General features: G+C 42.1%; 1 protein-coding gene across 11 annotated transcripts in view; it reads left to right on the top strand.

Moving 5' to 3' along the window:
• LOC309524607 (contactin-4) overlaps nucleotides 1–27,417 on the top strand; it is a 547,669-nt gene that overhangs the window by 371,275 nt on the left and 148,977 nt on the right. For 10 of the 11 annotated variants that reach the window (XM_082209344.1, XM_082209342.1, XM_082209337.1 and 7 more), the window contains one exon: nucleotides 8,751–8,846. In XM_082209344.1, the coding sequence (XP_082065470.1) occupies nucleotides 8,751–8,846 (96 nt within the window). Of the gene's footprint in view, nucleotides 1–352; nucleotides 380–8,748; nucleotides 8,847–27,417 lie in introns of those variants that run through there. The other variant, XM_082209338.1, reaches the window with a different exon arrangement.

Here is a 27,417-nt window from a genome sequence, read left to right as displayed (position 1 = left end):
GTGGGTGGGTGGGTGATGTCTATTTGCTATGAGTGTTATGTATTTTATCCCACCTTGGATTCATGAATCGATGAATGTTGGCATATAGAAAATGGAAGGATAAATAGATGCAAGATCTAGGGTTGGATGCAGACTTGATTTGCATAGGTTCGTATGAGGGGAAAGCGCTCAGCAAGGTTCGTATGAGGGGAAAGCGCCCACTGGTGCCTGCCACCTCCTACATTGCCTCCATTGTGACCTCCTACACAGCCTCAGAGGGTTGTCTAGTGCAAGAAAGGAGTCATCAACACCTGGAATTTTGAGAAAGTGCTGTGGGGATGTAACATAAAAAATGGCTCTCAGAACTTAAAGGGCAGAAAAAGGGTCAGGACTACAAAAAGGTACAGACATGCCCCTGCATTGTTGCCACTGCATTCTTACCACTGCCCCCATCAATGAAGGGAAAGGCACCCATATAAACCACCACTGCAGTTGCTCACAGAAAGAAGCTCCTTTCAGTTGTCCTGTGCTCAGAACAGAAAGGAGGGTTGGATCTAGTCCTGGCATCCAACGAATTGTGGGCACGTTCGAGGGTGCCTGTTTAATGTAGGAGAGTCCGAGCCCAGGGTAAAAGTACATACCACAAATCAGGAGAGTCGTGAGCGCCAAGAGGATGAGCTGGACTAAATGGGCCATTAGCCTGATCCAATAGGCTCTGCTTATGGTCTCATGAAATGAGCAGAAAGAGCCGTAAGCCTCGCGTGCATTGTTCAGTTTTGAAGGAGTATTTACTGAGACCTTTTGCAGGCATTGTAGGAGGTATTGGCAGGCACACTTGAACCTGCATGCATCTCATTGGAGGCCCTAGGACAGAAAGTATTGCTGGAGGCTGTAAGGGGATGGCCGCAGCCTTTCCAGCCACTGCAGGCAAAGTCTGAATCCAGGCCATAACCAGGAAATTATGAGCTCCCACCAAGTTAATTACCATTCGACATAAAGGTTAAAATAATTGAATCAACATATATGATTGTGTGCTGCCTACAAGTTGAAAGGAGATTCTGGAACGTAAGAGGCAGTTGAAGGCTATAGCCCGACCTGACGAGACCAGTGAAGGAAAGTGCTGTTTTATTTTTTTATGGTCAATAACTCTCCTGAGTGTATAATCCTTAGAGCATTCTGATTTTAAAATATGTTTAACCAATTTTTATTTTATTTTTATTTGGGGGGGTAAAAAAATAAGCCTAAGGAAAAACAGCTATGAGAATATTCATTTGGTAAACAAGAAGTGTAAAACAGAGCTTAGCTTTCATGAGAGATAAGGGCCTCTTTGTCAAATTGTCAATGACCTGAGACAAGCAGCCTCCCTAGGGATTCCTTAGTGTATTCATTATTGTTTTGAGGGTGCATTGAGTTCACTAGTTGAATTATTTCCACATTGTAGCTAAAAACAAGAAGAAGAAAAAATCCTGTATGAAATGTACAAGCATTATGCCTGACTAGAAATTGGGATGGAGTGAGTGGGGAATATGAGTTGATCAATGAATGGACTTCAGTTCATAGCATTGCAAGATAGTTACTGTACTTTTCCGTGTATAAGACGAGGTTTTTTATTATTATAAAATAATCTTTAAACGTGGGGTGTGTGTGTGTTGTCTTATACATGGACAGTGCTTGGGGGGGGCTGGGGATTAGTTGCTGCCTTAGGCAGGAGGTTGTCAGCGGTGATAGGGCAGTTGATTGGTGGCTGCAGCAAGGGCTGATGGCTATTGGCTGACTTGGCGGCAATCCAGCGGATGATTGGCAGCTGCCAGAGGTGAGGGGGCAGACGATTGGTGACTTGGGCGACACGTGTGAGTGGCAATGTAGATCTGTCGGGTGAGCGATTTTCGGCAAAAAAAGCTCAACTCTTTTGCAATCCTCCCCCCCCCCAAAAAAAGCTCAAGAACTCTGAGTGATCTCCCTCCATTTTCTTAATTTGGAGTCCCGCAAAATAGGGGGCATCTTAAACAACGGGGGCATGTTATACACGAAAACTATACGGTAATTGTCTAATAATCATAGAATTGTGGAGTTGGAAAGGACCCAGAGGGTCGTCTAGTACACCCCCCCTGCAATGCAGGAATCCTGCCCACCACCAGTCCCTGGGTGGGCTCGAACCAGCGATTTTCTGGCTAATAGCCAGGCTCACTGAATCATTGCCCCACAAGGGTTGTTAATGGAGCTACTGCACTCCATTACACAAAACTGGTAGGAGAGATCACATGAGTAGACCATGGTGTGGTATCCAAGTAGCAGGTCCCATTAGTGCAATGCTTTTCACTTGGATAATGGGATTTCCTCCCTCTGCTTCCCCAGCTTGCTCACCAACTGTTCTGGAGGGTTGGGCAAACCCCAGAACAGATTTAGTAAGCAGGGAGGGGCATTCTAACTTCTTGTCTTGTATCAATTCACTAAAGACCATCATGTCAGGACTTGAAGTCTCAATTCAAAATGAGTTAGCATGTTGAATTAGGCTGGTAGCTAGAGAATGAAATGCATCGCGTTCAGTGCCTGTTACCTGCTGCCACTGTTGGTAATGGCTGAAGATGGTAAACATAGGTTGTATCCAAAGTGACGCTAAGTCGTGACCCCATCAACACAAGGACTTGAACCTACATTTAGTCTTGAATCCGGGCCTGGGAGATATTAGGCAAGAATTGAGGCTGTCTACTGGCTCAAGCCTCTGGTTGAAGAAAAACAACAACACAACCAATGATGAACATCCTTGAGCCATCCCTATCATATCAGATGATAAAGTTTGACCTCTAAGAAAAAGTACTAGGGTCAGGCTTACAGTTCAGTATGAGCAGCAAATGGACTATTTTTTACTGCTAGTCCTTACCACAGGCCTCCCTCTGCTTTGTCTTATTTTCACCTCGTTGCATGAGATATTCCTTTGGTTCCTGGATCTTGCTGATGAAAATTGGAGTCAGTTAGATCTGGTATATCTCAGAGGTTGCTTCTGAAGAACGTTTGAGGAAGAAATGACAGTCCCATCTCCCAAAGTAGGGCAGATTGAATTCTCACAGGGTTCACATTTCAACTTAAATCAAGTCATCACTTTGTTTTGTTTTTTTCTCTCTCTCTCTCTCAAGTCATGGTTCCATTTTACCTTGAGTGGACTCAAGATGTTGCTGCCAAGTTGAGAATCTTTAGTAACATATGGGCCATGAAATTATGCACATGTGTGAAATGGATATGTTTTGAACTACAAGACCAACATTGCGGGGGGGGGGGGGCGCTGATTTTGATGGAAGCATAATCGGCACAATACAAATCAAGTCTATGTATTTGAGGAGGAGAAGGTTCAGTTGTTCTGGGGCTTCTTGTAACATTTGCATGCACTTTAATCCTGCCCCAATTTATGAATTGAACTTGCATCCCTGGCTGTGTAGGCTATAAATGAGAGGGGGGTGGGAAATAATGCAGCCCTAATTTGCCATACAATTCCATGCTCATAGACTGTAAATATTGATGTTTGCACTTCTTGTTAATTTTAAAATGTGCGAAGAAACATTGCTTATTCAAGCTAAACATGGATCAGTGCTACCATCAAGAGCCATATGGTGCAGGTTAGAATGTTCATATTTAGCATGCTGGCGTGACTTGTGGGTTGTCAGTTTTTTGCTTTCTCTGATTTTTCTGCTTCTGTTGTGACACATCTGATATTGCAGAAGTGAGTCATAGAACATCCTACACAAAAGGTTAGCAGTTAGAGAAAATGGGAGATGTATTGTACCAGATAGAGCTGGCAATTCCTCTTCCCTGAGACGATATACGGAGATTTTAATCGGGGCCAATCTATTTCCAGCTGGCATGTTTCTCAGACTTTGCTGAGAATTTCGTGTTGACTTCATAATGAAGGTGACTTTAAAAAGTTAGCACAGAACTAGAGAGAAAAACAAAGTTCATGCTGAAAAGAGGATTTTGGCTCACGTGCATGTGATACTTTGCACGTATCTGGTACCTTTCGTTTTAGAGCATCAAAACTCTTAGCATAAATTAATTAACTAGGCCTCTTCAGAAGCACAGATAGTTCAAGCATCATTGCACTTATCATTTCAAATGAGCAAACTTTGACACAATGAAGCTAAATGACTTACCCGAGGTCACATAACAAGTCAGTTGAAGAAATCAATACTTTCTTTTAATGCAAGTATATCATAGTCATGGGCAACAATCAAGTGTAATATTAAAGGTGGCTGTGAACAGTCGTGAAGCAGCTTTTTGAATAGGTGTTGATCTTAATTTGAGACTAGTAGCTTTTATTAATAAGAAACTACATGAAGTATTAATCGACAACATTTTTATTTATGCCCTGTAATCTACCTTTGAGTGAAATCAGTTGACTAGATTTAAATCATCAGTCTGAGAGCTGCTTCTTGCAGTACAATTTAGTTCTCAGGTAAATCTCAAGTGTAGCTCCTTGCACTTGAGGAACAAGGGCAGATGATCTTTCACCTCCTTTTTCTACCATTAATCAAAGTTATATATGAGAACAAGAGAGGAGGGGAAGGGTAATGATATAACCTGCTGCACATCTTCAAATGCTGATAATCTCCATGCCGCAGAAGACAGAATCAGAATTCAAAATGACCCTAACAGATTGGAGAATTGGGCCCAAGCTAACAAAATGAATTTCAATAGGGACAAATGTAAGGTTCTCTACTTAGGCAGGAAGAACCAGATGCACAAATATAGGATGGGGGACACCTTGCTTATTAGCAGTTCATGTGAAAAGGATCTAGGGATCTTGGTGAACCACGAGCTTAATGTGAGTCAGCAGTGTGAGTCAGCAGCAAAAAAAAGCTAACACTATTCTAGGCTGCATCAACAGAAGTCTCGTGTCCAGATCAAGGGAAGTAATAATACCACACTATTCTACCGTGGTCAGACCACACCTGGAATACTGTGTCCAATTCTGGGCACCACAATTTAAAAAGTGTGCAGAGGAGGGCAACCAAGATGATCAAGGGGCTGGAAACCAACCTTGTAAGGAATGGTTGAAGGAGCTCAGTATGTTTAGCCTGGAAAAGAGGACATTGAGAGGAAATACGATAGCCATCTTCAAATATCTCAAGGGCTGTCACAAGCTTGTTTTCTCCTTCTCTGGAGTGTAGGACTCAAAACCCAATGGCATCACGTTACAATAAAGGATATTCCTACTAAACATCAGGAAAAACTTTATGACAGTAAGAGCTGTTCAGCAGTGGATCGGTCTCCCTTGGGACTCTCCTTCCTTGGAGGTTTTTCAACAGAAGTTGGATGGCCATTGGTCATGGATACTTTATCTGAGATTCTTGCACTGCAGGCAGTTGGACTAGATGACCTTTGGGATCCCTTCCAACTCTACAATTCTATGAATGGATAATGGTAGCATGATACTTTGGTGGAACAAGCATACAGTGTTTTACTAGCAGAGACTGGGGTACAGACCTTTCTTGCAAAAATAGTAATAGCAGTAGTAGTAATAATAATAATAATTAATAATAATAAATGCTGGTTTAACGATGTGGAGTTTATTTTCCTTATTGTACCAAGTGCATGTTAGGAGGGATGACTGCAGAAATAGCATCAGACACATACATTTATTCAGATGTGCTGGTGGCCTCTTGATCTAGTCTTATGAGCTCTTGTGCCCAAGGTAAGATCTGGATATTTTTAACCCTCAGTTTCTTAAAAAACCACCTGTTACAGGAATTGGGCCATTTTATTGTCATTCTTTAAATGATTGGAGGGTGGGGCGGAAGTAAAGAGTGGCCCACATCCTTTATCGAAATGAAGATCCACCCAGTCCACTTTCATCTGGGAAGCTCAAATTTTCAAAAGTATTTTATAATCACAGGTGTACTATGAATAAGGATTTTTTCCAGTATCAGCCATGGCTAATAGTCAGTGATAGACCTAGTCCCCGTTGATCTGTCAACTTTTTTGAAAATATCCAGACTGCTAGCACTCACCTTTAATAAGACAGGTCCCTTTAGCTAATTCTGGAATTTCATGAAATATTTCATGTTGTTTCCCCCCAGCAATTACAATTACCGGTAGTTTATTTCGGATGTTTGTGTCCAAAGTTCTTAGAGCTTTTCTGAGATAGTAGATCATTTCTCTGTATAGTTAGTCTTTCTCTGTCTCATCCTGTGCTCTTCCTGCTCTGACAACTTTGTAAAATTTCTTTATTCGAAGATACTAGGGCTGCCTTGCGTCCGGAATTTCCCAGACATAGCCAAGATTCGTCTGTTGAAAATGGCGTCCGGGTGTAATTTTCAAAAAGTGGCTAAAATGTCTGGAAAAACCTGGGTGAATCGCAGCCCATATCGGAAGTGTTGATTATTTGGCTATTTTCCTAAAAATTAAATTTAAAACTTCTCTCTTTTTGCCCTCCCCAAAGCTCTCCCCCTCCCCCAATTCCTTGTTTCAACTTCAAACCTTTAAGGGCAGAACTGTATACATGTCTACTCAGAAGTAACTGCAATGGCTCTTACTCCGAGGAAAATGGTTATAGGGTTGTAGCTTTAACTTATGTTAAGAACTCTACTGTCAGTATAATTTCACCCAGATTTCTAAAGAGCAGCTTGTCCTAATTGGAGGAGGAAAATACATTCAGGGTTGTGGGAAGCACACCTAAGCAGTACTGCCAGGGCAACTGTGCTCTTAACAGGAATGGGGGAAAAATCAAAGTGGGATAAAAATCAAAGTTTAATTTATCACCTTTATAACAATATAATTACTTTCCAGCTGTTCAATACATTTATCTCCTGTGTATTTTCTTGGTTTTATGCTGTGCTGAACAACAATTTTGAGATCAGCAAATGAAGACTCAGCCGCTATAAAAGCCCCCTCCCCCAAAATAAAAAAATAAAAACCTGGGAATGTAAAAACAAACAACTATGTAAGATAAAAAGCCCCTGAGTTGATTCAGTGCTGCTGGAGCATTTGCCTTGAATTCCCTTGGCAGCTGAAGTTGCGGATCAATAACTGGTGCCATTGGCTGGGTCACCAATAGTAACCTTGGCAATTAATAAGCTTAAGTGTAATACACAAGGCAGAGAAAAAGAATGTTTCAGAGTACTTGGTGTTGGGACAGAATTTGCCATTTTGCAGTTTTCCTTCATATGGTTGTTACCACTACTTAATGTTGGGATGATAAATGCAAAACAAAAGGGGATTTTAGTTGCCATAGCTCATGAACCTCAATATACTCATGTCTAGCTTACAATGAGGCACCGACATGAGTCCTCCCCATCTTTCAATTCTTGTCATTCCAGTGACTTGGGACACTTGTGATGAGAAAGTTTACTGCGCAAGATAATTCAAGAGTTAATCTCGGCCACCTCTTCTGTGCATTTAACTGTCTGTGTGAAATATTTGATCACATGATTACTGTAACATTGTATTTAGTGTCCATGAGTGGACTCTTCCATTTTTGCAGTACACACAAAAACACCCATTAATCACTCAGCTACCCATCAGTCTGTAGGATAAGCAATTCATGAAAGCAGTTAAACTCAGAGTGAACTGATGCAGATAGCGCGTGAACTGGGTTTCTGAGAAATGGAGCCCCGACTTCTGAATTCAAGAATCTTAGTGTAACTGAAGTACGCTAAAGTTGCTACCTATGATTGAGTGAACATCTTATGTGTGTTTACACAAGCATGTGTGTGCAGTGAGTATTTTCACCCTTTGTTCCTTTTGTGCATTCCCTAAGAGCTCATTGTGCTCCATTCAATATGCTTTTTAAATTCAGGTGGGGTGAAGAGGGACACTTGGGAAAGAAGGGGCAAATCCCCACTATAAGGCCTGCCCGTGACTCACATTGAATTGACTCAGAAATGTACTATTTACTACTAAATCTTTCTCCTGCGCACACACCACTTGACAATTAAACCCCCCACTTTTTTCAATATTAGTCAGGTTTCATTTGAAGCACTGCATACTGTGTTGGGTAACACACTTTTAAGAACAAAGTAGATAAACTGGATTAGGTTTAGAGAAGAGAAAACCAGATCAGTAGTTGAGCTCCTATTGAGGGTATTCAGTGAGCCAACATGACAGTGATGTGGAATTGAGGATTGGAGTGATAATTCTGTAATATGGCAGTGGACAAAACTGTATTGTAACTTTTTAATAAATGTTAATCATCATCATCATGAGAAGAGAAAAATGAGGTGGGAGCTTGAGAGTATTTTTCAAATACCTAAAGGGCTAATGCATGGTGCTTTGTTACCTTCTGCCCCAGAAGACAGGACAGGAGAAAATGGAACCAAGCTACAGGAGAATAGATTTCAGTTAAGCATTAGGAGAAACTTCCTGGTGGTTAGATGATTCAACAATGAAACCAGTTATGTAGATGGTTGGTGGTCTCCTTCTGAAAGTCTTCAAAACATCTCTTGGAGATGCCCTAGCTCTGGATCTCCTGCACTGAGCAGAAAGGCAGGTGCATTAGATAAAGCCTCTGCAAGTTTATCCCTCCACCCCCAAGAAAAATGCTTCACACATATGTTTCCTGAGTGTGCAAAATATGGTGCACCCTGAACACTACTCAATCCCTTGAGGCAATAGAATTCTTGGTGGGTAGTCCTTCTTGACCATCAGCAGTTCTTCTGCATGCCACCGCTTTAAATTCTTCTGGTGAATCTAAAGGCTCAATATCCTATCCCTTCTCATTTGGGTAGTGAGTGCTATAACATGTGTGCCATAACATTATGTGTTTATTTATCTATTCCCATTAGATCTTGAAAATTTCAAAACCAGGACAAGAAGTACAGTGTCAGTACGACAAGGACAAGGGATGGTTCTGCTGTGTGGACCACCTCCACATTCTGGCGGTGAGTAGTATAAATGTCATCAGTATAAACTCCCTTGTCTTGCAAATGAGTGCAGGGGTTCTGCATGCCAGTAAATTGCGTACAAGCCCCACTCTGGTGAATGGGATTTACAAAGGAATAAATATGTGCCATCAGTGATCCCTTAACTAGATCCACATGCTGCCACAGTGAATTATGGCAAATCTGCCACCTTTATATAAGAACATAATAAGAGCCTGCAGGATCAAACAATTGTCTCTTCTAGTCCGGCATCCTGTTCCTACACTGGCCAACCAGATGCGTATGGGAAATGTGAAAGTGGGACCTGAGCGGAAGAGGACTCCTCCCTCCTGCAGTTTGAAGCAACTGGTATTCAGAAGCATACTGCCTTCCACCATAGAGGCAGAGAATAGCCATAATGGATAGTAGCCATTGATAGCCCCTTTCCCCATGAACTTTTCTTATCTTCTTTTAAGGTCATCCAACTTGTTGGCCATGATTTCCTCCTGCAGCAGTGAGTTTAGCTATGCACTGCATGAAGAAGTACTTTCTTTTAGCTGTCCTGAACCTTCAAATAATCAGCTTCACTGTCCATGATTTCTAGTGTTATGAGTGAGGGAGATAATATTCTCGCTATCCACCCTCTCCACGCTATGCAAATTTTTATAAACCTCTATCATATCACCTCTTACGTGACTGGGAGTGACTGCCAGGACCATATAACACCAGTCTTAAAAGATCTTCCCTGGCTTCCAGTACATTTCTGAGCACAATTCAAAGTGTCGGTGCTGACCTTCAAATCCCTAAACGGCCTCGGCCCAGTATACCTGAAGAAGCATCTCCACCCCCATTGTCCAGCCTGGACACTGAAGTCCTCCTCTGAGGGTCTTCTGCTTGTTCCATCACTGCGAGAAGCAAAGTTACAAGGAACCATGCAGAAGGCCTTCTCAGTAATGGCGCCCTCTCTGTGGAACGCCCTCCCTTCAGATGTCAAGGAGATAAAGAATTACACAACTTTTGGAAAACACCTGAAGGCAGCTTTGAATCAGCAGGTTTTTAATGCTTGATGTTTTTATTTTGTTTTTAGATATGCCATAAGCCGCCCAGAGTGGCTGGGAAAACCCAGCCAGATGAGTGGGATATAAATAATAAAATGATTATTAATAATAAGATAATGATAATTAGCATTGATGCATTTTTTTTTGCTTTATTGGGTGGTAACAGAATATTTCTCATTTCTGTTTTGTTTAATAATAGTTACAACAATTGCTTCATTATTAAAATGAAAACCAGGAGCAAATATTTTTTCAATGCCTACATCTAAGTGTGAGACTAGTTCTGAACTAGCTAATCACAGAATAGAGTCAGTCCTCGGCTGAAAGGAGCAGATGATGCATACTTTAGACTGCATCTTTTCTCTGTTTTCCAAACAGAGTCTTTTAAGATCTGTGGTCCTCCAGATAATAATAATAATAATAATAATAATAATAATAATAATAATAATAAACAAATTTAATTTATACCCCGCCCTTCCCGGTTCAAAAACTGGGGTCAGGGCAGCTAACAACAAATTTAAAACACTTAATTATAAAAGCAGCATAAAATAAAGTATAAAAACATGAATAACAATAAAAATCAAAAATCAATTTAGGGGAAATAAGCATTAGATAATCCCCAGGGCTAGCTGGCTGAATTGGTCCTACTTGGGCCAGCGAGGAGGCCGGGGAGAATTAGCTGTGGGGTCTCAGAGTGGGTGATCTTCATAAAAGGGGAGGGGGAGGGAAGAGAAGGGAAATAAAAGATCAGGCTGAATTCAAATTAAAGGCCAGGCAGAATAGATCTGTCTTACAGGCCTGACGGAAGGAGGTTAAATCCTGAAGGGCCCTAGTCTCATGGGACAGAGCATTCCACCAGGTTGGAGCCATCACTGAAAAGGCCCTGGCCCTGGTGGAGGATAGTCTAACTTCTTTAGGGCCCGGAACCTCTAAACTATGGTTATTCATGGACCTTAAGGTACTCTGCAGGGCATACCAGGAGAGGCGGTCCTGTAGATACAAGGGCCCTAAGCCATGTTGTTGAACTGCAACTTGCATCAGCCACAGCCAGCTTAGACATACATACATATTTTTATCTGTATGACATCTTCCATAGTTCATACAATGAAAAAAAAAAAATACATAACTATAGCAAAACAAAAGTAGTCAGAAACAATAAATAAAACATTTAAAAATACCCAACCAAATGAAACAATTTCCACATAAATTACAAGATTTAAAATAAAGGTACACAAAACCAACAACCACCCCCAAATAACATCCCAGCCCAAGAGTCTTTTGAGCAGCCTCAGCTTTTGTAGCTGGAGTAAGTCATGGTCCTGCCTTCTCCGGCCAGGTGGAAAAGGCCTACCAGGCAGGGAGCAGGTCTTCCATGTCTCACAGTGGTTGGAATGATGGGAGTTGTAGTCCATCAATATCTGGAGGTCCACAGATTCCTAATTCCTAAGGTAAATAGCGTCATACAAAAATATTTTTGTATGAAGAACAAGCTGGTGGGGTGTCGACTTGCCCCCCACATTGAGGGGGCCCACCCACATGACGTGCCTTTATTATTCATTAAGAATTAAAAAAAAATCCTTAACTTTCCTGCCCCCATAGCTGTTATTAGGAGGATTCCTAATACGTTGTATTTTATATACTGTGTCTCCATGACTCTATTTATGTATGAAGGTTCCTTTTTATGTGAATTTTTTCTTTAAGAGGAAGGGCTGTTGCTTTGTTAAAGATTGGCTTTTTCTTTAGTTCATAAAAGGGTATTTTATGATTGATGGGTTCACATGCTTAACATTAATGCCTTTGACATCCTAAATATAACTACTTAAATAAAAAAAATCCAGGTCTCTCACTCAAATGAACCAATTACTTCACACAGTGTAAAATGGTTCATTGTCTTCTGGGGGTATGGGATGTTTATCAAAACCTGTTCCGTAATTGGAGCCAATTTCATTGATGCTGCTGCTGAGAAAATGAAGTTAACAAGGAAGTTGCATTAGCAACAGTCAAAAAGTCAATGTTTGCTGAGTGGCAGATGGCAATATGAAGAGACAAACAAAATGATCACGTTTCAAAGAGGATTTTCTACAAAAAAACAATTATAGTTAAGAGCATAACAAAACATTGGTTTCCATTGTTGCCTAAAAGATGATGTGAAATTGTGTCATTATGTTAAAGCAGGGTTTAAAAGATCTATATCAACATTACAAAAATGCCTAATGGAAAATACTGCTAAACTAACTTGATGCAACATCAACAGCACGCACACAGGGGCTCCTTGAAGTTGCTCCGTGTGGAGGCTTTTGCAATGTGGTACATGACAGGTGGCTATGAGCCATAAAGAGAGGCACACCCACATAACATATTCATGGGAGACCTTTCTAGAAATTAGATTTGTATTCAAATTTAAAAATAAATAATAGGAGTTTCCAAGAAAGAGAGAAAGGAGGAGTTGTAGGGTAAAACGATACGACCAACTAGTGCAGTTTCAGGCTTCAGGTGAGGTGCAGGGTGGAAGTTCTTGTTGAGGAAGCGAGAAGATGTTTAGGAGAGTAGAGCTATTCTTAGGTTTCAGATTTGGAGGAGGAGTGGTGCAAAATCACAAACCAATTGGGAGTTTGTGAACTCTGGAATGGGAAGACGAAAGGGAAGCAGGAACTTTAGAAATCAGGGGCTCAGGGGTGGAACTGATGAGAAAGATCTGTAACTCCAGAAGGGAAGAAGAGATTTTGGGGGGAAGCAAAGGCAAGGACTATGGGGAACTCTGGCATGCCTGTGCAGCCAGGCCCCTGCTTTGCTTATCTTCCCAGGTAAAATAGAAGCTTCTTAAATCACAGTGTTTTGGAAAACACAAAATGGCTCTGAAATCTTGCAGAAAGTTCTGCAGTAAACTTTGGGATCAGCATTTAAGAACATAAGAAAATCCTGTGGAATCAGACCTAAAGGTTAATCCTGGTACAGTGGTACCTCGGTTTACGATCTTAATCTGTTCCGGAAGTCCGTTCTTAAACCAAAGCTGTTCTTAAACTGAGGCATTCTTTCCCTAATAAAGCCTCCTGCCGCCGGTGCCCTTCTACCTTTTGTCTTCTGTTCTTAGACCAAGGTAAAGTTCACTAACCTGAACACTACAGTGGTACCTCAGGGTGCATACGCTTCAGGTTATATACACTTCAGGTTACAGACTCCACTAACCCAGAAATAGTGCTTCAGGTGAAGAACTTTGCTTCAGGATGAGAACAGAAGTCGTGCTCCGGCGGCGCAGCGGCAGAGGGAGGCCCCATTAAATAAAGTGGTGCTTCAGGTTAAGAACAGTTTCAGGTTAAGAAAGGACCTCCGGAACGAATTAAGTACTTAACCTGAGATACCACTGTACTTCCGGTTTAGCGGAGTTCGTATACCGAATAGTTCGTAAACAGGGCTGTTCTTAAACTGAGGTACCACTGTACAGCATTATGTTCCCACAATGGTCAGTAAGTTACCTACAGAAGCCCGTAAGTGAAATATGAGTGCATCAGCATTCTCCTGTGATTAAATGATCTTAGTTAGAAGGGCTACAAAACACCCATCTCTGAAGCCTTGGGAACCACTCAGAGTCAGAGTTGAAAATACTGGATTCGGTGGACAAATGACCTGACCCCCTGGAAGATAAATGTTCAAGTTTAATATTGCAGCAGAGACTACATTATTTTCAAATTTCGCCAGGAAAGAAATCCTTAGGCTACATGTTAAATGAAAAGCTTCCAGTGGAATTCAGTGTCGTGCTGTGATGAATGAACCATCTGCACAAGCATTTCAGCTTGCCAGTCTTCTCCCCCTGACATGCTGTTCTGGGGTTCTCCTGACCCCTCCCAGCCAAAACAACTTTCAGGGGGTACAGGAGGGGGAAAGAGGGGAAGCCCCCTTGCACAGGGCTTCTGCTGATGAGGCTCATTAAGTGAATCCTGCCCCCATCTGTAATAGTGACAAGATGGTCTCAACCATGGGAGGACCAATAGTCATTCATTTGTAGGAAAGCATGATGTAAAGTGATTAGAGAATATAGGGGGAAGATGATTGTTCCTGTTCTGAGGTACCTAAGCTACAACATAGGAAACAACATATATTGAGATTTCCTCCCCTAAAACATATTTCTCCCTATCTTATGACTCTCTTTGTACGCTAATCTTTCTCTTTTCAAATTATTCTACTATGAAGAAGTGTTCCTTTCCAGGCATTTACTTCTAACTCACACCTTTGAGTGTATTTAGTCACTAATATTTGCCAAGTGATCAGAATATTCACACATCTAACATTTCAGGTTTTCAGTTTTAGGCGAAAATTCCTTGGTTTTGTATTTTACTTCCCCTGCTGGATTATTCCAGTGTAATTACGGTGTTGATGTTAAAGATATGCTGATAGTTTGCTTTCTTTTCACATAAACACATCTGAATAGGGAACTATGGTTTCTAAAATAAATGTCCTCAGAGATTCATAAGAGATAGACTCCTGTTATTAAGCTATCAGCAAGTAAGCATTTCTAGAACAACTGAGCAAGCGTTCATATATTTTTATATGACCCTCTTTCATGAGTTCCAGGAAATTTCTAGGGAATCCAGATGAAGAGCAGATGAGTTGTTTGTAGTGTATGTGGTGTATTATGCTGTGAATTATCTGTGCACTGTTCCCTAAAGCATACTGCATCCTACAGACTTCCCCATCCGCAGTAGACTTGGCCTAGGAGAAACCTCACTTATGCTAAGACCAGCAGTGGGCAGCTATCTTTAACTTTGTAAATAAACTACAGTATTAAACTTGCTAATACCTATGTGGAGTCTGAATTCAACTGTCAGGTTTCAACCAAGAACACATTGTGCATTTGTAATGCATTTGCACAACAATACTTTTACTGTTGTCATTGTTTACTATTTCATCATGTGCAGACTCTGTCCCTAACTCTGTCTTGGGATCAATCAGAATAGTGAGCCACTGCTGCATCTGAAAGTATGTAGTCTGTTTCCTGTTAGAGTGGAAGGGGGCACCAATGCCAATGCCAGACTGGCACAGTAGAAGGGCCCTTTCTAGCAAATGGGGTAGGTGAAGATGCCAGGAATCTTTGGGGGCTCTGCCCTGCTGCGCACCTTGCTTACAAAATGTGCCACTGTCAGAGGCTCCAAAAGAGGCTGCTCCTTCTGCGGAAGTCCCTGCTGCAGACCACAGCAGATCCTATTCCACCATACCCTGTCCCTGAAACACAGGGTAAACTTAAAGATTATTTGGGGAGGTGGGTTTGTGTGTGTAAATAACAAAAAAGTACACATTGAAATGTTTCCGTTCGAGGCTCTTATGAGCAGAAGATCAAAATCAGCAGCGAAATTATTACAATATAAACTGATGCTTTTGAATTATGGTGGTGGAGGAGACTCTTGAGAGTCCCATGGACTGCAAGAAGAACAAACCTATCCATTCTTAAGGAAATCAGCTCTGAGTGCTCACTGGAAGGAAAGATCGTGAAGCTGAGGCTCCAATACTTTAGCCACCTCATGAGAAGAGAAGACTCCCTGGAAAAGACCCTGATGTTGGGAAAGATGGAGGGCACAAGGAGAAGGGGGCGACAGAGGACGAGATGGTCGGATAGTGTTTGCGAAGCTACCAGCATGAGTTTGACCAAATTGCGGGAGGCAGTGGAAGACAGGAGTGCCTGGCGTCTCTGGTCCATGGGGTCATGAAGAGTTGGACACGACTAAACAACAACAAACTGATCCCACTCCCCGAAGAACAAAGGCAACTCTCACAACAAGTTGAACATTGGGCCAGTCATGGGGTAGAGAATATCTCTCTCCACCACAGGTTTTGTATCTAGTGTAGCTTTGTAGTTAAGCAAATAGCCCTGGACAAGCTATGATCCTTGAGCCACTCCTGGTATTTGCAATGTGGTGGTTATAATAATAATATTAGCACCCCCTACAGGGTGATAGTAAGGATTACTGAGAGGCTGCACTTAAAATATAGCAAATAGTCACACTGGTGTTAATATCATTGACTGTACTCCCACTATTTTATATTTTATATTTTATAACAAAAGCTGCAGTACCAGATTCAGCCTCTTTGATCCCCCAGTTAACCTTGGTTCATAAGAAAAGCAGCAGAAATTACTGTCAGAAAGTCTGGTTAATTGTGGCATAAGTGCACACCAAAGGTTATTCTGCAATGCATTTTATTCTTTAAGGTGCCCCAAGATTCTCCAATATGTTTGTTTTTATTTTGTAGCAGACTTACACCCCTCTATATCAAATCAAATCATACCTTTATTGGCATCACAATATAAAACATTTCAAATCACTGAGATAATTAAAGGGACAAGGGTGAAGCTGCCAAGGGTTATAAGGTCACACTGTGGTCAAGTGCACTTAGATATTCTTCTACGCCTACTCTGTTTCCTGAAGGGATGATTCGTTGGAAACCCTTTCAGATAAAATTGTGGCTAAAAAGGAGGCTACTAGAGCAGTGGCATCTTTGTCCCGATCTGCCAGGAGAAACCTCATTTGATTTCTTCTGAGTTGTGGGCCGGAGCCAACATTTTACTCCACATCAGTTGGCGAGGTCTGCTATGTAAAGGGCAATCTAAGAGAATGTGGTCCATTGAATCTGGTTCTTCTTGGTTGCAGGCACACAAATGGGCTTGATATGGAGTGTGTGTGAATCTGCCTTTAGTCACTGCAGAAGGGAAAGCATTTAATCTTGCGAGCATAAAGGCTCTTTGATGGGAAGGGAGTAGTAAATCCTTTAGGTATTTGGCACAGGTTCCGTTGGGTGTTGTAATACCTAAGGCCTCTGGAGAACAAGGTCTCGGAGTGACAAGCACTGTCTTTCGTGGTCATTGATTAATTGGAATATGTTCTTTTCATCACATGCTTCAAGGCTCTTGAGAGCAATGCCCAAACTACAGATTTTGTCTTGAATTGCTCTATACCATCTGGATGAGATGCGGTCTTCAAGCATAGAGGTTAAGAAGGAGTTAGATGTTGTTCTAAAGTGGACTTTTAGGCAGGCCTTGATTGCAGAGAGCCATGCTTTGGTTTCCATCAGATGTTGGCTGGTTTCAGCACATAAGGTTAAATAACATGCATTTAGGGGCACCAAGGATCTTACGAAGAAAGGTCGCTTGGATTTGTTCAGCTTCTCTACTGAATGCTTGTATCCAAATTGGAATACCATACAATAGCTTAAGAAGGACCTTGGCATTAAAGATATTTATTGCAGCAGGGACCATCTGGTTGCCTTTGGGGGGGGGGGAATGGAGAATCGCTGATGTAGTGCATTTTGCTTGAATAATCATTTGACGTCTGTGTGTTGTCCAGTTTAAATTTGGCTGGTAAAATATCCCTAGGTATTTGAAAGATTTTACTTGGTCAATGGGATAATTGTCTAGTCTCCATTTTACAACTTTTAGAAAAAAACATACATTTAGATTTTTGTTAATTAATTATCAGGGACTTGATCCGGCAAAATGAAGAGAACGGGTTCAGAAATCTTCTAAGGCCGACCTGGTACAGCCCTCTATATTCATAGGGGTGTCATTGTGTGTAATTGAAATGTTATTGTACATTAGGAAGAAAGTGGTAGGATAAATCCAGCACGAGAGAAAGGAAGCCAGCAATTTCTAGTTCTTGTGGTTTTCTTGCGGTAGGAAAATGTCTTTCTATTTTTGAAGCTAAAAGCTGTGCAGTGTAAATTGAGCTTGGTGGCTGAACTCTTGTTGTTGCTCTTGTTTAAGTGTTGCAGGAGGAAATATTAAGTGTAAATGTATTCCAAGCGATGGCTTGGTAACACCAGAACAGTGCCTCTGCTTCCACTCCAGGCCGGCATGACATGAGGGCTGTGAGATAAGTACCCATCTTTCCTGAAGGAGATCCTTTTGCTACCCATCTTATTGTATGGTTAATTAGCTGGTAATCATTCCACTCTCTCAAACAGTACAAATTCAATTAGAAATATTGTTAATTGTATTAGGACTGATCTGCTACTTGACAAGCTCTGCAAGTTAACAAATGGGTCAATGCCAGTTTATACTGGCTGATGATCACTCTTACTAAAAGAACTTGTGTGGAAACTCTTTGCAACCCCAGATTTTTTCATAAATGAGCTTTGCAATCCTCTTCTTATGAAAGAACATGTTACCATAACAGTGACTCCAATAACAGCAGAGTGACCAGGGTAGTGGGATAGGGGGACATGTCTCTCTAGCCTTGATATTTTGCTCTATCCAGCACTGAATGTGTTCAGAGGGTAAGTTTTTGGGTGGCCTGGCTGGAGAGCAGTGCTTCAATGATAGACAGATTCAGCCTCCATCTGCACTATACATCCAAAGCAGTATCAATTCCCCTTTAAAGAATCTTCACTTCCCCGAAAGAATCATAGGAAATCTAGTTTATTAAGGGTGCTAAGAGTTGTTAGGAGGCCCCTATTCTCTTAATAGAGCTACACTTTTCAGAGTTCTCTGGGGAAAGGGATTGATTGTTAAACCACTATAGGAATTGCAGCTCTCTGTGTGGGCAATAGAGGTCTCCTAGCAACTCTCAGCACCCTTAAGAAACTACACTCCTCTAGATTCTTTGGGGCAAGCCATGACTATTTCAGCAGTATGACACTGCTTTCAACATATAGTGCAGATGGTGCCTCAGTTGGGGAAGTGGAAAAATTGGAAAACTTTCCCCAGTTGGTTGGGAACTTTCTCACAACCAACCTGTGAGTGTCACTGCTGACATTACAAAATAGTCAAGACAAGCAAACTGAGGAAGGAAAAGAGGTAGGAAGGAGAAAGAAAATGAACAACTATAAAAATGGGGTGTAAACACTTAATTATTATTGAATAAATTTTAAGGTGCACTCTTGAACTCTTGGTGAAGAATGCAAGCGATTCTCAGTGGGATTACTCCTAGTCTCTTCACTTTGGTTTCAAGGCCAGTTATAGAGCACTCTGTACAGCATTAAAATGCTCTGCTACATGGGGGCGGGGATAAACTTGGAAAATGCCAGCTGACGTTAAATGGGCCAAATTATCAAGTATTCTCAGCATCAGAAATAGAATCAATGCTTAACCAATAAACTGAAACTGACAGGGGGACAAATAGAAGAAGACGCCTTCACCCCGGTATAGCTCCCCTTTATCACGTACACAGCCTAACAAGACAATGACAAGAATCTGCCAACAGCATACGAATCAATATGGCTAACCTGATTCAAAAACACATACCCCCCCCCACATGAAAACTTCGCAGCCAATCACAAACAAACAACCACACCTTAGGCCAACCCCAACCTCTCTCACCACCAAAGAAACACAACTAAATAGTAAAGAGAACCTGCACAAGCGACACTGACACAGAACCCCACACATACATTAAAATAGAAACATCGCCCCCAACCCCACTCACCATCCCCCCCTCCACCTCTTCCCCCCTTTTCTTCCTAATGTAACACTAATGTCTCAACAAATGAAACTGACATGTAGAAAATGTAACTTGAAGAAAGAGACATCGCACATACTTTTGTAAACCAAGAAATCTTTAATAAAAATGTTTTTTTAAAAAGAAATAGGATCAATCCAGTTAATACAGGTGGGAGTTTATCGCACAGCATGGTTGCTTTGTTGTTGTTTAATTCCTAAGCACTTCAAAATTATTATTCAGCTTTTCTCCTTTAAGGTAATAGGAAAATCCCATCCATATGTTGTGCTGCATTTTCGTTAGGGAATAAATGTTTTGTCAGGTCAGTTAATTCATCATGGGTGTTACATAGTGCTGAGCAGCATGATGATGCAACATACTGAAATTATGAAATGTTGGGTGAGCTTAAGGAAATGTTGAAACGGACTTAACATTTTTAACCATGCAAGCTGGTAAAATATAAGAAAACATGAAACCAAATTAAATATTTTTTTTCTTCCATCCACTCCCACCCGCCAAAATAATGAGTTTTGACATCTTCTTCTCTACTAAACTCTCCATTCTGCAATATTTATGGTGCCTGAATACAGGTTTGTGTACACATATTGCAACAAATGGAATTTAGGTGTATGCAATTCAGTATTAGATTGTAGATTTATGCCTTGCACTTAAATTGCTTATACGTTTAGTTATCAATAGCTCAACTTTCTGTTCTCTCATTGCTCATATAGTCTCCTAGTGAAGAAAAAAGAACAATACTCGAATATAAGCCACTCCCTTCAAATTCTGCAGGCACTCACACCCGTTCCATTTTACTGTATGTCTGTTTCAGCAGTGATATCGTAAAAGCCATTTTTTGTAAGGTTCGAATTTAAGCCGCACTTTAACATTTCATGGTCAGAAGTTGGGGGAAAAATGAAGCTTATATTCAGAGCAATACGGTATATGAGTTATAGTCAATTAATTAATAGATTAGCTCAGGGTAAATTTGCACATAAAACAATAGGCCTTAAAAGGATGGTTTTTTCCCTAAATAATCAGGCATGTGTTGCAGCAGGCATATCTTCAAAGACACAGGGGGAATGCCTCTTCTAAGATCGCAGTTGACATAGTTTTTTATTGGCACTATTAAAAATAATGGATTAGATGTCCTTCTGTGAGCAGAAGCTCCTTTCTCCTATTCTATATTTACCTCAGGCTGTTGTCATGCAGCAGTTCGCTTCACTGCTGACAGGTGGCGCTGTGAAACTGCAGCATAACCTTAGCCTTCTGACAGCTGCCAGGCCACTGTAGCAGCAGCTGAAGCAGGCAGAAAAAAGGAAGAACAGTTGCAACACAGCAGTGCAGCTCCTCAGCAACTATCTCCTACCTCAGCAGGAAAGCCGTTTCAGCAGGACAGTTGCTGAGGAGCTGCTCTGGCCTGTCATCGGTGTTTCTCTGCAACTCCCCTATGCCACCATCCCTCCTTTGCTTCTCTTCCCCTTGAGAGAGAAGGTCCAGTGAGCAGGGGGTATTGAAGCAGTCCAAATGGAGAGGAAGCTTGGTGAGGTCTAAGGGGAGGGGAATGGGACGCGGGTGGCGCTGCGGGTTAAACCACAGAGCCTAGGACTTGCCAATCAGAAGGTCGGCGGTTCGAATCCCTGCGACGGGGTAGGCTCCCATTGCTCGGTCCCTGCTCCTGCAAACCTTTGAAAGCATGTCAAAGTGCAAGTAGATAAATAGGTACCGCTCCGGCGGGAAGGTAAATGGCGTTTCCATGTGCTGCTTTGGTTCGCCACATGACCCGGAAGCTGTGCACCGGCTCCCAATAAAGTGAGATGAGCGCCGCAACCCCAGAGTCGGTCACGACTGGACCTAATGGTCAGGGGTCCCTTTACCTTCTTCTTAAGGGGAGGGGAGTATTGGCAAGACTGGGAGGCAGTGGAGGGGTTGGCCAAGGGCATTGGGGGTAGGTGGGATTGACACTCTTTTGCAACTCTTGATAGCGGAGGACATTGCCCTTCCCCACCTGACCTTCAGGGTGCAAGTCAAAAAGATTCCCCACCCCGGTCTAATGGAGAGGCTGGGGGGTTTTTTGGGGGGGTGTCTGGCAGCTGAGGTTGTAGGCAGATTTGGTTAGCAGTGTGAGCAATGGTGCTAAGTTTGAATCCCACCTTTTTAAAAAAATGCTACTCGATTAATCCTAGTTCCAATTTAATTGTCAGATATTCATAGGTTTCTGTTGTTACTAATTAAACATTGCAACCAAATGCGGTGTCCTCTCATAAAAAAAACAAAACAAAATAACCAGCATGGGATTATACATGATTATATACATGCAGAAATGTTATTTGTTTGTTTTTCTTTACTTTCAAGAAAATGTATTGTCAAATGAATGTCAATGTTACTTCACGGGGGTTGAAAGTATGAGCAACCTATTTCCTCTGTGCATGGATAAACTGGGAGAAATCACTAAAACAGCTTCTGTTAGCACAGTTCAAAGTTTTAAGCATTGCTTTGAAAGGGCATTCTTTCAGCCATGACACTGGGGCAATTACTCACCAAGATGTGTGAAATGTGTAACAGTGGAAGTGTTCCAGCTCTCTGCTTTATTGAGTAAGAGATAAAATAGGTAAACAGCACAAACCTAAATGGTACCTGGTGGCCCATTCCAAAGGACATCATGGGGAAATGTACAGCTAGCGCTGAAGTCTAGCTTCAAGAAAGCTAACTATCTGATTTTCTACTTTTGGCAACAGGAATATATTCGTATCTGATACAGAACGCTCAGGTTTAGCTTGTGGATAACTGCTTACATACCGTATTTTTCACCCCATAGGGCGCACCGCCGCATAGGACGCACCTAGGTTTTTTTTTTGGGGGGGGGGAAATAAAGAAAAAAAATTTATTTCCCTCCCAGGCACGGGGCTGGCGCGGGGGAAGCCCGAGCTTCCCCCGACCCCAGCCCCCAGAACAGCCTGCTATCCGCAAGCCTAGGGAGCCCAGCGCGAAGTCTCCCAAGGCTTGCGGAGAGGTGCACGAAGCCCGGGCGCGCTATGCAGCGCATCCCAGGCTTCGGAATGCAGGCAGCTCCGGATGGCTGCGCGGAGCTGCGCGAAGCCCGGGGCTGCAGGCAGCTCCGTGCAGCCGTCGGGAGCCCAGCGCAACTTCGCGCTGGGCTCCCGAGGGCTGCGCACAGCTTCCTGAAGCCTGGAGAGCGAGAGGGGTTGGTGCGCACCGACCTCTCGCTCTCCAGGCTTCAGCGAAAGCCTGCATTCGCCCCATAGGACGCACACACATTTCCCCTTCATTTTTGGAGGGGGAAAAGTGCGTCCTATAGGGCGAAAAATACGGTATATAAAAAGCACACACACCTGTACAGGTGCTGCCAGAATAAATACATGTAGCTCAGTCAAGCCCTCCTAAACCCGCCAGTGTGGCGTAGTGGTTAAGAGTGGTAGTCTCGTAATCTGGTGAACCGGGTTCGCGTCCCTGCTCCTCCACATGCAGCTGCTGGGTGACCTTGGGCTAGTCACACTTCTCTGAAGTCTCTCAGCCCCACTCACCTCACAGAGTGTTTGTTGGGGGGGGGGAGGAAGGGAAAGGCAATTGATAGATGCTTTAAGACTCCTTAGGGTAGTGACATAGCGGGATATCAAATCCAAACTCCCCTTCTTCTTCTTCTTCTTCTTCTTCTTCTTCTTCTTCTTCTTCTTCTTCTTCTTCCACCATCTTATACCTCTCACAAATTGGTCAAAGTCTTTGACTGCAGTCACATGGCAGGTCCCCCCCCCCCGGGTGGGTGTTTACCAACTGTTAATTTCCACATTATATTTGAACTTTCGCATGATATAAAAGTAACTATAATGGAATAAAGTGCAAGTTTAGCATTCATTTCCATATTATTTCCAAAATGATTTTTTTCCCTGGATGCAAATAACACGGGAATGAACCTTCAGCTTGCACAATATTCTACTATAGTTCCAGAAGTGGCTTTTACAGCTGCGTTCACACTACAGTTTATTCTGTTTTCCTGACATTTCCCTAACTGTTGCTATTTTGTGCGTTATATTTGAGCTTTCACACGGCATAAAAGCCACTTCCAGAAAACTAATGGGATGGAGTGGAATATAGTGGAAATCTAGTGTTCCTTTCCATATTATTTGATTCTGGAGAAAATGTTTTGCTGCCCTCTCAGCCCAGAAAACTGCTGGAATTTCCTACAGTGTTTTTCCTGACTTTTTCCTGGATTCACATGACAGCTGCTTATGTGATGAGCCTTGAGAAGCATACCGGCACACACTGCTCTCTCTGTCCATTTCATGGCTTGAACCTTTTATTTATTTATTTTCGTCTGACGAGAAAGTGTGCTAATATTATGGCAAAGAAAGTCATGCCAACAAGGTGGAAGGAGCCTAGGAGAGTGCTGGAATGTAGAGGGATAGCAATGACATGGAAGAATGACATGTTTGAATGACATTTACTGCAACTTGACGGTATAATGGTCAAGATGTGACGAAACAGGAGTGTGCGGTGTGCAGAAAAGTCATTTTTTAAAAATGGAAAGGGAAGCCTTATAATCAGTTAAATTAACGAAGTAGTTTGTTACACAGTAAACCCCATTTGTGAATGCAGCCTGCGTGGAACTTAACAGAATGTGATTGCAGCTTTTCGGTTCATTCCCAGTAATATTCTTGGAAATGCTTTCTTTCCAATGTGCAGAAGTTGCTAGAATGTCGGTATTTGAGGGTCACATTGTGAATAAGGCAGTGATGTAAGGAGGAGGGGTTTAAATCTTTTGACATTCAGAAGCATTTTGTAACAATTCATCGCTTAACCCAGGCATAGGCAAGCTCTGGTCCTCCAGACTTATGGGACTACAATTCCCATCATCCCTACCTAACAGGACCAGTGGTCAGGGATGATGGGAATTGTAGCCCCAAACATCTGGAGGGCTGGAGTTTGCCTATGCCTGTCTTAACCTTATCAAGACAATAAAGCTTAGCATTACTTGCAAAATTAGATACCACTAGCTTCTTGTGGCTTGGATCCTAAGAACCGTGTACTCCCCTTATAGAAGGTGCCTCACCCTGATTTTGCACAATTTTCTTTTCCTCACTCACCCTATCCTAGTGTGTCCCCCCGCAGTGTCCCCCTGGCCCTCTGGATGAGCTTTCTGGGGAGCACAGATGTCTGTAGGGATGAAGAGGAGTATGGAAAATTCCTTTCTGTGAATTTCCTTTTGTTCATGGTTTTCAGGATCGAAGCCGTTGTTCTGGAAGGAAACAACCTTACTATTAAAGAATTAATTATGACATTATCCAGTCAGAAATGTCAGAGTAAGGACCTGTTTATTAATGTTGCCATCACAATTTTTAAGGCAGCTGTTGTCTACAGAGCAGGTAGGGGAATCTACAGTTATGAATTTAAAACCATATGTTTAAATTCAGAAGGGTTAGGATTATGATGTTTTTTATAAAGTTTGTGGCCTGTTCACTCATATTTAATGAGATGCCACAGTCAAAATTTATTAAGAATGCAATTATGAACACTTCTCATAAGGATAAAATGAGCAAGACAACCATTTATCTTCCATAATCCCCCCTCCAAAAAATTGCTCTTACCAGGTACGACAATGCAATTAAAGGTAAAGGGAGAAATGTTGCTATTGCTTTTGCTTGTTTTTTATGGTTTACACTCCCCCCTAAATGTTCCATGAGATTTCTAGCAGAAGGTTCAGTATTGTTACTATACCTGACCAGTCATTAATTTGTTAGGAAGACTGTTTATCACTAGCCTTTATTTTCACACTATGTCATGGTCCATGTCCAGAGTTGGATTCAAGCTAGCACAACCAGTTCCAGTGCTATAGCTGCCAAGTCCAGGGGGCGCCACAGGGAATTACAACTATGGCATAGTGAATTAAGCAGAACAGAAGTTGAGAAATAGGAGGGGCAAATTTTGGCCTGTCACAGGCCGCTACTGAAATTTGAAAGACTAAAGTTTGCCCCCGTCTTACCTATCGGTCTTTTAGTGACAACTCAGTGGGTCTATATAATCTGAGGTTCCTTTCTGTATATAACATTACAAAACAACCAACTAGACAGAAACATGGAGGTGGTCAGGGTGGAAAGTGCCATGTTCAAATAAACATAGTCTGTTCTGGAGTAAGTGATATTTTCTCCTTACATACTAATGTGGGTAACAGAAGGCTGAGATTTCTCTGTTACGTAAAGTTTGAAAAGGTTCATAGTCTGAAGCTGCAAACATAAAAGATTTAGTCAGGGTGGTCTCATGATGTTTTCTCCCTTTTTTCTGTAGCATGTAACCAAATACGTGATATTTTGATATTTCCCAAAAAGTAATAACCTTGTCCAGACTCAGTTTTTCTAATTTATTTATTAATTCAGTCTATTTTCTCTAAATTTAATAAGGTATGTCAGTTTTGACAGTACTACATTATTCCAGAGCCTTGATTTATTTTTATATCAACTGATGGTACATTGTCTTTTTTTCCTCTTCAGAATTGTGCCATAAGCAATTTTGCAGCTGCTAATAAGATAGAAAAGAATCTGTATATTTCTAACTAGATATTCTCCCAAGGAAGCCATCAGAATACCTGCAGGGTGTCTCCATCACATTTAAACATACATATTTTAGTGGTTTAACATATGTCTGTTTTTTTTTAGCATATTAGTTTAAGATGACAATTTGAAGAGATGCATGCTGTATTTTCTTTATAACCCATTCAGGATCCTACCTATTGGTCTTTTAGTGACCAATCAGTAGTTTCACTTTGCTTTGAGTGTAGAGCAATATTGTGACTTGTGCCTCTTGATTTAGTATCTAATTCTCTGCAATGCAGAAATCAGCTAAAGAATCCCTGACAGGTGGATTCATCTGTTTTAAACCCCCCACCTTCTGAAATGGTTCATTCCACTGTCAAACAGCCCCTAAGTTCTTCCTAAAGTTTAGTCAGAATCTCCTTTCTTGTAATATGAGTCCCCATTGGTCTGGACTCATTGGAGCAGCAGGAAACAAACTTGCTCCATCTTCCATGTGGCAGCCCCACAAATATTTGAAGATGGCTCTCCCATCTAGAACTCATGAACATCCAACAAAGTTTACCATGTTGGGAGATTCAGGGGAGATAAAAGAAAGTACTTATTCAAGCAACATAGTTAAACTACAGAACTTGCTCCTGCGAGTGATGGCCGCCATATTGGGTGGCTTTAAAAGGGCTCCCTGGAAAAAACCCTGATGTTGGGAAAGATGGAGGGCACAAGGAGAAGGGGACAACAGAGGACGAGATGGTTGGATAGTGTTCTCGAAGCTACCAGCATGAGTTTGACCAAACGGCGGGAGGCAGTGGAAGACAGAAGTGCCTGGCGTGCTCTGGTCCATGAGGTCACGAAGAGTCGGAAACAACTAAATGACTAAACAACAACAAAAGGGCTTTAATCAGATTCTTGGAGGATGAGGTATCCTTGGCTTCTTACCATGGTAACTCTGCACTACCTCCAGTATTAGAGGTGGTATCCCTTTGAATTTCAGTTGCTGGGAAACGTAACTGGGAGAGTGCTGTTGTTCTCAAGTCCTGCTTGGCAGGTGTCCAATAGTTATCTGGTTGGCCACCGCGAGAACAAGATGCTGCCCAGCTGCACTCAGATGTCCTTCTCCACCTCCAGCTTCACCCCTTAGCTTCAGTGAGCATGCTTCTGTTTTGCGTGTTCAAGCCCATGGTGCTGTTCCTGTAATACCACTGCTTTCTCCTCGCTTCCTTGTGAGGCACATGCAGGATTACCTTTGCAGCCTGAGTATGCCTATGAACCCAGTCCCAGAAGCAGAGAGCAAGCCTGAGCAGAGAAGCTGCAATAGCAGCACTCTCTTCAGTAACTCATTGGATGCCATGGAGAATCTCAGAACAGTTCTGGAGAGGCATCCAGCCTTGACAGGTCAGCAGTAGTGGTTCTCTTGAGGCGATGGGGTCATTGACAGTTGCCCCATCTTCACCACCTTTGCCACCAGTGACCTTGAGAACAGTTATAAAACAAAAAGAAACCACTATCAAAACTATGCACACACAGCAGCAGCAGTGAAAACCCAGCCAGGTGAAATCCCAGGAAAACATGGTCATTC

The sequence above is a fragment of the Podarcis vaucheri genome (genome assembly GCF_965113315.1).
Source record: "Podarcis vaucheri genome assembly, chromosome: 2".
In the NCBI taxonomy this organism is placed as follows: domain Eukaryota; kingdom Metazoa; phylum Chordata; class Lepidosauria; order Squamata; family Lacertidae; genus Podarcis; species Podarcis vaucheri.
This window is presented reverse-complemented; position numbering and strand designations above follow the sequence as displayed.